At 47.3% G+C, this 12851-nt stretch overlaps 1 protein-coding gene across 1 annotated transcript in view; it reads right to left on the reverse strand.

Moving 5' to 3' along the window:
- Positions 1–8203, reverse strand: part of LOC101529893 (protoheme IX farnesyltransferase, mitochondrial) — a 130669-nt gene extending 122466 nt beyond the window's left edge. The window contains exons 1-3 of the mRNA XM_004594883.2: positions 8048–8203; positions 3032–3165; positions 1116–1434 (exon numbers count right to left, since the gene is read on the reverse strand). Of these exons, the coding sequence (XP_004594940.2) occupies positions 1116–1434; positions 3032–3165; positions 8048–8090 (496 nt within the window). The 5' untranslated portion in view covers positions 8091–8203. The remainder of the gene's footprint in view (positions 1–1115; positions 1435–3031; positions 3166–8047) is intronic.
- Between the last annotated feature and the right edge of the window lie 4648 nt (positions 8204–12851).

Raw genomic sequence — 12851 nt, forward strand, 5'->3', positions numbered from 1 at the left:
AGGCAAGGATTTTAGCCATTAGGCTACCATATCAGCCCTCTTTTTCCTTTTTTGATAATGTTTACACAGTTGAGTAGGATGCATGCCCGTGTGGCTCACTGATTAGGGTAGGAAGGGTCCTAGAGGCCCCCTTTTAAAGGTGACACTCTCATGACTGGAATTTCTCTATAGTCATCCTTGAACATGTCACCAACATGACACACAGAGCGTTGGTGTAAATGACAAGGTAGGTTCTTGAGAGACGCAGTGGCTCCTGGCACACAGCCCTGCGGCCACCTTCATAGCTCCACTGCAGAAGTCTTACTCAGACTCTTGGCTTCTTCGTTCACTCCCACCCTGCCACTGTCCATCATCCCCTCAGGCTGATCCGGAGGAAACAGGTCTGCCTCTTTTCACCCTGGAGGCTGGACTCCCGCTGGTCCTCCTCTGTTCCTTTAACTTCAGATCTGCTCCATAAGCACCTGGTTTAAGCTTATTACCCACCCTGAAGATTTGGTCTCACTCTTCATCCAAGAAGAGAGGAAGAGATTGGGTCTCCTCGGTTGCACAGATCTTCAGAACCCATTTGTACTACACGGGGCCAGCCCAGAATCAGATGTGGCCAACTTAGTTAGGAGCTAGGATAATAACAATGTGGTACCTGACTCAAATGATGACTGTGAAAACGGAATGACATAATTATAATACCCAAATACATGCAATAAAATTAGGTATAGTGTGCTATGACTCAGCCAAGGGGAGGGAGAAAAAAAAAAAGATTGCAAGGCTCTTTTCAGAAAACCACACTGGGGACAATTAAGAGACCCCCAGAAGAAGTGAAACTCAGAAGGCAGCTCCAAGTCCCGGGGGCCACCACGGGTTCCCAGCAGGCCTGGCAGTACAATCCTTCCGGTTCTAGAACTCTCTATACACCGCATGTGAAACCACAGTAGGTGCAAAAACAGTGACAACAGGGAGGTACTGCGATCAACGCTCCACTTAATCCCAAGGGAGAGCCAGGTTACTCCCGGCACGATCCCTGGGTTGGGATGCGATTTACAATTCCGTGTAAATGGGATTCAGACAGCTTGACCTCGAACCTCGATTACATGGACGAGATTGACAAAAAGCGGTACCTGTGAGTTTGATCTTGGAGAGTCGGGCCAAGACTCCCGGCAGGTCCTCCACACGCAGCTTCATCTCTTTCCATTGCTTTTCTTCTCCTGTGTCTTCCGTGCGCGCGGTGCTTCCGTGTGGCAAGTCAGGCTCTAGCTCGGTCACCTCCTTCCCCTTTGGCCTTCTGGACACAGACAGACGTGGCGCCGAGAGGGGTCTCATCTCACAGATGTCTGCATTGGGCTGGCCTGGAGACGCTTTTTCGAGGCAGGGGGAGGCCTCTGGCTCTGGCTTTGGTTTTACTCGCTGGTTAAGGCTCCTGTTCAGTTGTGTGATGTACTAAGCAAAGAGAGCAAGCATACGTTACTGTGAAAGCGAGGCCCCACATGTTGCCTGGGAACAACAGCCCGGATTGGGCTGACTTGAAAATACTTTTATTTGTGGTACTTCAACTTTGATACTAATTACTTCTGCATGTATCTACAGAACATTCGTTATGTGGAATTCATCATACTCAAGGATAGGAAGGATATAGTGACTGTCTCAATCAAGGTTTTCAAATCTGTGCTGTAGAAAACCAAAGGAGTGTAGGTGCTTGGAAAGAAAGCTCAGTTTATTTTGCAATTTATTTCTTCTAGAATTTTCCATGGAGCCTTAACAGGCTCAGGACAATCAGTTTTCTGTAATCAAAAGTCCAAGCGAACTAGCATCCTTTCCACATACTTAAGCAGACAGGACCAAGAGGGGCTTAGTCTGGGGACACAACCCAGAGTAAAGGGATGTTGTACCCACGTGGTGGGAAAAAGCAGAGGAGTTGGAGTCAGATAGGTTTTATTACTTACAAGCCAAAATTAATAAGCACTACTGACATTTGCTAGTTTATGTGGTATCTATTGTATTTCATTTTCTCAACAGCTTTAATGGTACCATTATTAATAGTGCTCCTCAATTACTAGTTACAGGGAGTCCCGGACCATGGGACCACCTATCCTAGGAGTGCCTTTTCCATTCATTACCTCAAAGTCTTAGCCTTACAAATACCAGTCAGGTAAGACTTCAAAAACTCAAGAAAGAGTTCAGAATTCTATTTATGTAATAAACCTATTACGTATACATTTGACTTTCTCTTCTATTCATTGTTGACCCCTAAGTTAGAAAGGCCCAAACATTTGTAGAGATTTAAACCTTGTATCAACATAATGAGTTGAAGATTTTAGATTGAATTTTGAATGTAAAATGGGCATTCTAAGAAAGCTGAGAGAGACGTCACATGGAACCTGATGTATCTGCTGCTATTTTATGCCGGTACTGCAACTCTCCCCTTCCCCGTGTCGGTCTTCTGGGGAGCTCTGCCAGTGGAGACAATGACAAATGCCCCGCTAAGTCACCATGATTCCTATGATGGCATAAAACCAGCCCAGATAAAGGCCTGATACCTTATCCATGTCCACTGCAAGATGACTAGCAAATTACAAAAACCCTCACTTTCTTTAAGTCTATTTGTAAGTGTAATATGCTAAAAAGGCCTTCTATTCTTCTATTGCACTACTGAAAAAATAAGAGCGCCACAACGTTAAAGCAATTATTTCTATATTAACTCAGATATTCCTAGAACTTCAAAGAATTTACAAAAGATACATCATAACAGTTCAGCTTTTCCTAATTTTCGCCGAGTCAAAGTATGCCAGACGTTTTCAATCTTTCTCCAAACTTAATCAATAGGTTCAGGATCATGCTTTTCAGCTCAAACAGCACAATTAGTCTGCTTTCAGTTAAGAATAATCAAAAACAAGAGACAAAAGAGTTTTGGATAAACTCAAAAGGACACTAGGTAAAACTCCTTCTTCAAACTCTTCTTATACTAGAAAGTTCTGCAATTCCCTCCCACGGAGACCCGGCAGAAAGCAGCGGAGCAGAGCCAGCCTTCGGGACATACCGTGCGCTTGAGGAAGGCGAAGTGCTCGAATGAAACCCAGTGCTTGTTGACACTTCTGAACAGATGCAGGAACCTGTCAGGGGAGTCTCGGAGAACTCTTCCTTCTAGAGACAGCAGGCATCCTCCCACCCAACCTGCAACAGGGAGAGAAGAGCAACGGGTGTGACCATGACTGTCCTGACCCATGCATTGCCGCTCAGAGTTTTGCAAGAATGACCTCATGTGGATTTGCATATAAAGGCAATCTAACAGCAAGTGTGCAGTTGAAGTGTAATTCTTCACAAAGACAGAGGAAATTTGTCATTCGGGGGTCATTTTGCTCTTACCGTATTAAGTGCTAAAATGATCACGCACTGTATACACTGTTCTTCAGAAGAGTCTTTCAAATGAGCTCCGTCACTGTTTACAGAGTGCAAAGCGAAAAATACAATTTTTTTCCCCTTTTCAATACGTAGCAGTAAATTGAACTATGTCTATGTTTCCGGTTAATATTTTGGCCGTGGCAAGTAAGAGGAATGAAGAGAAGACAGGTGTCAATGCGGCAGCCTGTTAGTTCAGGCAGCAGTAAGCAGTTTGTGTCGCATGCAACCCCGGCTCGGAATCGCTCCGCTCCAACTTCGCGCAAACACTGACCGTCCAGTGCTCCTTTCTCAGGCCTCAACCTGTTGACAAAAACATCAGTCTACCTGAAAGGCAGAGTTACAGAGAAAGACGGAGAGGGGAAGCAGAGCATGGAGAGTGACGGGAGAGCGGCGAGGAGGGGAGGGGAAGGAAGAGGTCTTTCATTAGGCCTTGAACCAGACAGCATATGCAATGTCAGTGGCACTGCCGGCACCCAGTGAACCTGCGGTGCCACACCGCCAGCCCGGGCATCATCTCAATTCAAACCTTTGACAATCTGTGGATTCTCCCTTTCTATCAAGCGACAGGGAGAAGAAGGGCTTCCAATCGGTTCTGCTCATTCCCCACATGGCGGCAACGGCAACGGCCAGGGCTGGAGGCCCAGGGCTTCTTCTGGGTCTTCCACGTGGCAGTAGAGGCCCGAGCACTTGGACCATCTTCCACTGCTTTCCCAGAGACTCAGACCAGAAGTGGGGCAGTTGGGACGCCAACCCTGTGCTCATACAGCATGCTGGTGGCAGATTAACCCACAATGCCACAGCACTGTCCCCCAGGTAATTTCTCCAACCCCTTTCTTCAAAACATGATCCCTACTTCTTAGTGCTGGCTCTCTTGGTACCACCAAGAGATGGGTCCCGATGTTTTTAACAACACTTGATCCCACCCGTCCGTCTGCTCTGTTCCCTGTTGCAGATAAAGCCACTCCCTGCTGAGAGTTCAGGAACATCTTGCACTCTTTTCATCATCGAACAGCCACCATGTCCAGTCAATACTCACACGTAAGTCAAATCTCTCCATGTCTTCCCATTGCTCCCAATACGCCGTACTGTCTGCCCTTCACTAGGGTGGCAGTAGTATGAGGCAAGTGGTCATCCAGCCATCAGCAACTTTCTTTCTTCCCAGTTCATGCTCCCTAAAGTAATTGCTTCTCATCTTGCAACCCAGAATAGATGCTGCTTGCCCACCTGTGGCCCGTACACCTCCCTGAAGCAATTCTGTCTCCTGAGCCTCCACTAGACACATGACGTATTTCTCAGGTGGAGCCATCTGTTTACCTAATTACCTCATACACCATTTTTTTTAAGATTTATTATTTTTTTTTTATTGGAAAGTCAGACAGAGAGGAGGAGATACAGGGAGGAAGCTCCTCTGTCTGATGATTCACCCCCCAAGTGGCTGCAACGGCTAGAGTTGAGTCAACCTTAAGCCACGAGCCAGGAGCTTCTTCCAGGTCTCCCATGTTGGCATAGGGTGCCAAGGCTTTGGGTCATCTTCTACTGCTTTTCCAGGCCACAAGCAGGGAGCTGGATGAGAAGTGGGGCTGCTGGGATTAGAACCAGCACCCATTTGGGACCCTGGTGCGCGCAAGGCGATGACTCCAGCCACTAGGACACTGCACCATTCTGCCTGTTGATTTCTCAAGGTCTCTTTCATCAACTGCCCTATTGCTATATCATACTGTTTGGCATTTCTTGATGCAAACAGGTTCCATTTGTGTTCATCAGCACAGTTGTTTGTTTGTTTGTTTGTTTTTTAGTTCTCAGGGGCAGGGACTCTCCTTTCCTCGCCATTGTTCCAAGAGTTATGAAATGTCGCTTGATCACTGCGGAGCCCGCTGAGCTTGCCTAGACAGTGGAGAACTTTCAGAGCCCCTCAACATACACAGCAATGGTCTGAGACTGAAGACAAGTCACACTGGCCAAAGTGACGTTCTCAAACCTCAGTGAAGGATGATATACTTATTTTTCGTGTGAATGAATATGAGTTTGTCTTGGAAGCACGTGGGAAAAGAGCTCTCAAGATCAAGAGGGTCAGACTGAGATGTCCCAGAATGGTAGGAAAGAAGAACAGCTAGAAAAGAAAACTGTACTTCCAGATGAAAAGGCTTCATTTAATTAAAGCAGGTCACATTTCTGTGAATTAGTATGTAGAAAAATATTTCAGCAATATGTAATTACGTTTACATTGGAGACACACAGGCTTTTTAACACATATATTAAAATCTTGGGGTTGGTAATGTGGCATAGCAAGTTATGCCTCCACCTGCAGTGCCAAAATCCCCATATGGACACCAGTTCAAATCTCAGCTGCTCCTCTTCCAATCCAGCTCTATAATGTGCCCAGGAAAACAGCTGAGGATGGCCCGAGTTCTTGGGTCCCTGCATACACATGGAGACTTGGAGGAAACTCCAGGCTCCTGGCTTCAGACCAGGCCAGCTCTAGCCACTGTAGCCACATGGGGAGTCAACCAATGGATAGATGACCTCTGTCTCTCCTTCAATGTCTGTAAATTTGCTTTTCAAATAAAAATAAAAGAGAAAAATCTGGAAATGCATAATACCTACTGTCCATCAGCAACCCTTTACCATGCTTTCAGGGTTTGACCACTGAGTAAGGAGACAAGGAGCAGAATGTTCTCAGAAATTCATCACAGCTATAAAATGCTTGGAAGGCCAAGTTAACGAGACGCCTCAGCACCTTTCTGGCCAGCCCTTCTCGGCACGCGGTCAGGAAGGATCTTCCCAGTGGCTCACACTGAGTCACACAGACCACTTCCTGGCAGACGTTCTGGAGACTGTTCACAGCTTGAGAACGCAAGCTATCCATGAATTCCTCTACCCCACCCTCGCAAACGCGGCTTCAGCATCACACGATATGGAACTGCCTGTCTACTGGAACTGGGACCCTCGGGGATCATCCCCTGGGGAAGCCGAAAATACAGCATGCCTGGGCAGAAAGCAAGCCAGCTAGCCAGAGGGAGACAGTTGGAGAAACCACAGGGAAGTGATAATTATACACTGTGGGAGGAGGAGACCTCTGAGAATGAGCGTGTGAGGTCACGATCAAAGAGCAGTCAGGAATGGTAAAGTAACCAAGAAGTGATTTGAAACAAGAAGTAAGGACCTTTAAGAGAAAAAAAACAAGAAAAAACCTTCAGGCTTTCAGGGGTGGGCACTGGACCTAGTGTTGAAGACACCCACCCCATTTTAGAGCACCCAGGTTCTCCACATGGCTGTTAATTCCAGGGTAATGGCACTGTAGGGGCAGTGGTCCTGTCCCTACTGAATGAGAGCTGGACTGTGTCGCCCAGCTCCTGAATTTTTTTTTTAAAGATTTATTTATTTTTATTGGAAAGTCAGATATACAGAGAGGAGCAGAGACAGAGAGGAAGATCTTCCGTCCGATGATTCACTCCCCAAGTGAGCGCAACGGCCGATGCTATGTCGATCCGAAGCCAGGAGCCAGGAACTTCTTCCGGGTCTCCCATGCAGGTGCAGAGTCCCAAGGCTTTGGGCTGTCCTCGACTGCTTTCCCAGGCCACAGGCAGGGAGCTGGATGGGAAGTGGAGCTGCCGGGATTAGAACTGGCGCCCATATGGGATCCTGGCGTGTCCAGGGTGAGGACTTTTGCCGCTAGGCCATGCCACCGGGCCCGGAAAATTGTACTTCTATGAACAAAGTAGAAGCGTTCAACAATGACCAAACCCTGGCCAGTCTTGTTTGAGCCACGCTCCCTTGCCCTTTGCAAACCTGAAGGAGCCCGTGTCAGTGGAGATCTGCTGAAACACATTCCTCTCACAGCCATCAGCTATCACCCTAAAATACTGAGGGCAAAACAATCCCCCCTGCCTCTTCAATAGTTCCAACAGGATAAATTCCATCCATTCACAAGTAAGTGCAACAGCAGTGTGTCGGAGGCACTGGGCACACTCAGGTGACCCAGACAGACTGTGCTGTTCCCGCCGCCCAGTTCCTATTCTAGCTGGGAGGCACTGAGAACACACCAGGATATGTAATTATAGATTGTGCTAACCACAATGAAGGAAAGAAGGGATTCGGAGCCTGACTTTAGCGGTCAGAATGGACCTCTCTGGCACAGTCTCTGAGCTGAGACCATGGATGAAGGGCATCCCAGCTGCAAGCTGCACCTGTCGCCCGGCCTTCAAAGGGAAGATGGTCCAGAGTGTGGGCGGGGAATGGGGTGGGAGCAGGTATGCCCTGCTGTCTGCACCTGGCCCCATCACTATGGCTCTTCAGACCCCAACGAGGATTTCAGGAACACATGCCATGAGCTTCCCTCGTCCTGGCACGCCAACACGTGAGGCTCTGCCAAGCCAACCAGTCCTGCCCTCTCCTCCAGCAACACGACCTGAAAGCACGTGACACTGCCTCTCCGCGATGGAGGTCGCGGTGTGGACCCCCCCAGGGGACTAACACGCAAGCCAGGACCCTCACTCCGCGCCTCCCTCCCTCCCGCCTCCCCGAAAGGCACTTCCTCACTGCCGGTGACCGGCCGACCTCTCCAAGGGCTCCCAAGGTTGCAGCCAGCCGGAACTGACTGACGGCCTTCCACGGGGCACAGAGGCCAGAATGTTCCCGAGACGAGTGTCGGTACCTGTCAGGAGGCGTGAGGAGAGAGCGTGCGGGGATGCGGCCATAACGCACACGCTAGGCCGCCCCGGGGCTTCCCGGTGTCCTCGCCCCTCACCGGCTGCTGGGCGCCGCCATCTTCCTTCCCCGCCCCCTGAGCGGGGAGGGGCGCTTCCGACGCGTCACTTCCGACGGGCGGGCGGCGCGGGCCGAGTGTGTGCTGTTAGGGGAATGGCCGGCGACGCGGGGCTGAGGTACTGTGCAGGACGCGGGAAGCGCGGTGTGGGGCGCAGTTCTCGGGCAGGACAAGGCGTGCCGGGGGCTGGACGGACCTTCCCCGGCCGGACCTGGGTGCTGTGGGCTGAAGCGGCTCCTGAGGGCGACTGAGAGGTGTCGCGAGCGTCCCGAGGCATCTCGTTCCCTGAGGCTCGCCCGGGAACATCTCCCCTTTGGGGCTTCGGAATGAACAAGTTTCAGAGTCTGTCACCTGAACTCAAATCCACAGCCTACGGGTATTTTAAAGATGGAGAGAAGTGAAATGTCTCGGGTCCTACCAGGAATGGACGTCTTTATACATTAGAATCGCCAGATGTGTTGGCTAAAGCAGAGCTCAATAGACTTCCCTTATTGAGGGGGATTTCGTAAAGCCCATGGGAAATGGAATTGAAAGATGGTTTGGGTGCAAACATGCTTTGAAATCCAGGGAAAACGCATTATTTTAAGGGAAAAAACCTGCATAAATGTGAAACATGTTCTTGCACCCAAATAAACTTATTTTAATTCTGTTTTTCCATGAACTTTTGAAGGACCCCCCCAATGTCTGTTTAACAAGTAAAAATATATACAAGATTCAGCTTTTGATTAAAAAGATAAACAGGGCCTGGCACAATGACACAGTGGCTAAATTCTCATCTTGGGTGCTGCAGGGGAATCCCATATGGGCGCCGGTTCTAATCCCGACAGCTCCACTTCCCATCCAGCTCCCTGCTTGTGGCCTGGGAAAGCAGTCAAGGACGGCCCAAGGCTTTGGGACCCTGCACCCGTGTGGGAGACCTGGAAGAAGAAGCTCCTGGCTTCAGATTAGCTCAGCTTCAGTGGTGGCCACGTGGGGAGTGAACCAGCGAATGAAAGATCTTTCTGTTTCTCCTTCTCTCTGTAAATCCGACTTTCCAATAAAAATAAATAAGTGTTTGAAAAAAAGAGAGAGGGCCTGGGACAGTAACCTAGTAGTTGAAGTCCTTGCCTTGCATGTGCCAGAATCCCATAGAGGCACTGGTTCGTATCCTGGCTGCTACACTTCCTATCTTGCTCCCTGCTTGTGGCCTGGGAAAGCAGTCAAAGCCAGCCTAAAGCCTTGGGACCCTGCACCCACGTGAGACCCAGAAGCTCCTCGCTCCTGGCTTCAGATTGACTTAGCCCTGGCTGTTGCAGAGAGTGAACCAGTGGATAGATGTTTCTGCCTCTTCTCTCTGTGAATCTGCCTTTCTTATAAAAATAAATAAACCTTTAAAATAAATATTAGAGAGAGAGAAGCAGAGCTCTAGTAGAGTGGTTGCTGTTTTCACGGAGGAGGTGGTGGCCGCTTTGGTCCACCTCAGCGAGGGGCACTGTGAAGAGAAGCCCAGCTCATGTGGAGCTTGCCCTGGACCTTCTGAGAGACAACGGGGCTGGCATCACAGTGTGGTGCTGGGTGACCTGGAAATGCAGTCACATTTCTGTGTAGTTAGTTGTGTTAGAGAGGACTTCAAAGATTTCACAAGGACTCAGTGCCAGACCCAGTAGGATTTCCCCACCACACAAGGACGGGAAAGCCCACTCCATGTGAACAGGGAAACACCCTTAGGCACTGTTAGAAATTTCCAGATGCTTTATAACTTTCCATATGCTTTTGTAAACAGTTGATGTTTACGTCTAGAGCGCGCAAGTTGTCCCTTTTTTACCAGTGACTCATTAAGACTCGAAGAGTTTCAAGTTACTTGGCCACAGTCGACGAACTGCTGAGTGCCAACACCAAGGCTGGTACCCCCATACCTGTTGTGAAGTTAGTTTCCATCATGCCATAAGGCCCTCTTCGACCAAGTCTCCTGACGCAGGGGCTCAGCCTCTGGGATATATGAAGCACAGTATTTCAATCTTGGCTTCCCCTTCAGAATCACCTGTAAAGCTTAACATATGAGATTCCCCAGCCAGCTTCGCGGTTGAATCAGAAGAGGTGTGGGGCAGATAGAGAAGGCGCTGTAATATTTTTAAATAACACAGGCAATTTGGATACATAGAACTGAGAATACTGGATTCCACAACATTGCTGTGTCAATGTTTGATGAACATGAATGTTTTGAATACTCATACATTTCCAAACTCTAGGTGTATGAAGGAGTTTAATAACGTGTACCTTTTTGGCCAACGGATTTCTTTTTCTGTTGTTTTAATAACTTTCCAAAAATGGGGACAAGTTATGACCAACTATCACAATGGATGCATAGGTTTTTATTTATTTGAGAAAACTGGAATAAGTGATTTATAAGAGCAGGGACTGAAGGATTCTGACTTTACTAGTCAGAAAGTGCATAAAGCTAACATTTGTGATTACCATGCTCCTGACAAGTCATTCTTGTAAGTGCTTTAGGAAAAAATAACGTTTCGTGGCCACCAGCAGTTGCATGGCAGTCAGAAAAGCTGAGAACAGCATCACAGTGATGCTTTGGGGCAGTTACAGTTTATCCTTGTGGCCCTGGGCATATTGCTGTCTCAGTTCACATTAATGCCACACTAAGGAAGGAGCAGCTTTACTCAGGCTATTATTTCCCAGATATTTGCGACACAACCCATTTTGTGAAAACGTGGGAAATGCTAGCCTTACACAAATAATGATGTAAAATGCCTCTAGAACAGGAATGTCTGGCCTTAAGGATGCATATAGGGCCTATGAAATCATTTGGCCCGGCCCTGCCACGGTGCTTGTAGGCTGGACTCAAAATGCAATGAAACTATAAAAGCTTCTTTTTTCAGTTGATGATTGCAAATAGCCCATGAAGGATGTTATAAATATTCATTGGCTCTTGGCACGAAAAAAAAAATGTTTCCCACCCCTGCTGTAGAGCCTGCATGATGACTTCTTATTTTCCTTGCTGTTCTAACACTCAGCTCAATACTAAGTGATATTGTGAACTGTCTGTATCTTATATATCAGCTGCCCTAGTTTGTTTGTTTGTTTTAAGGTTTTATTTGTTTATTTATTTGAAAGGGTTGTGGGGAGAGGGTGAAGAATGGGCTAGAGAGAAGGAGCAATGGACTGTCTGCCGATTCACTCCCCAGATGGCTGCAGCAGCCAGGGCTGGGCCATGCTGGAGCCAGGAGCTTCTTTCAGGTCTCCCATGTGAGTGGCAGGGGCCCAAGCCATCTTCCATTGCTTTCCCAGGCCATTAACAGGGACCCGGATCAGGAGTGGAGTAGCCAGGACTCAAACTGGTGGTGCCTGTGTGAAATGCCGATGTCACAGGCTTCATCTTGGCCCTGTAGACCGCAGCGCTGCCAATTTTCTTTCAGATGAAATTTCTCCTCAGGGATTCTGAATAACACCTGCAGTTTGTATCACAGTCTGTGATTTCTGAGTAGATAATGCTTCAAAGCATTGCTGAATTTCTCACAATAGATAGAAGTCTAGCTTTTTCTTAAAAGTTGAGCAGAGTCTGGCCCAAAAATATAGGAGAGCGTCACCAGGTAACACAGAACTAACTGACGCTTTCAAAATGTAGACTTCAAAACCTGGACATTGGTAAAGGATTCAGTACATTTTTTTTTCCCCCAGAAGATCTCCGAGTCCCAACAATTACAGGGCAAGGGATGGGTCCGGGGGTGGGAAAGGGGCCTAGCATCATTAGTCATTTGGAAAAAGGCAAACAAATCAAAATCACAGTGGCATACCACTTCACACTCACAAAAATGGCTATCATCAAAAAGTCCAATAGTCCCAAATATAATAAGGATCTGGAGGAATTCCAACCCTCTTATATTGCTGGTGGGAATGTAAAATCATATATCCACTTTCAAAAAAAAAAAAAGCACAATTCGGTTATTTCTCAGTAAATCAAACATAGAGCTACTGTGTGACCCAGCCATAAAATCCCTTTTCCAGAGACATAATGGGGAGAAGTAAAAACATATGTCTCCCCAGAAATGTACTTAGAGAAGCGTTATTCATAATAGCCAAAAAGTGGACACAAACCAAGTGTCCATCAACTGATTAGAAGTAAAATGTGGTATATCCACCCAGTGGAATGTTTGGCTGTAAAATGGAAATGAGATACTAGTACGAGCTACAGCAGGAATGAAGCATAAAACACTACACCCAGTGAAAGGAACTAGTTACAGAAGGCCGCATTTTGGATGGTTCCATTCAGGTATAATATTCAGAATAGTCAAATCCATGGATTCATTTACATAAAATATTCAGAATAGTCAAATTCATGAAGATAGAGTAGTAGTTTGGGATGGGAATAGAGGGGATAAAAGGAGTGATTGCCAATGAATACACAGTTAGCTTTTGTGGCGGGAGGATGAAACTTTTCCAAAATTGATGATGGTAAAGGTTGTACAGCTGAGTATACTAAAAACTACTGAATTGTCCATGTTAAGTAAGTTGTATGGGATGTAATTTTAGCTTTCAGTATGACTCTTACTACACAGAAAGACCAGAAATCACAAATCACCATGTTTGGTGCCAGGTCATCTAGCCATAGCTAAGCTTTCGTTATGTAGATGAGTAGACATAGCCATCTAGAATAAAGACATTGTTTCACAGCTCCCCTGGGACCCTAGAATGACACTGA

This window comes from Ochotona princeps, chromosome 17 (assembly GCF_030435755.1).
Source record: "Ochotona princeps isolate mOchPri1 chromosome 17, mOchPri1.hap1, whole genome shotgun sequence".
NCBI classification, from domain to species: Eukaryota; Metazoa; Chordata; class Mammalia; order Lagomorpha; family Ochotonidae; genus Ochotona; species Ochotona princeps.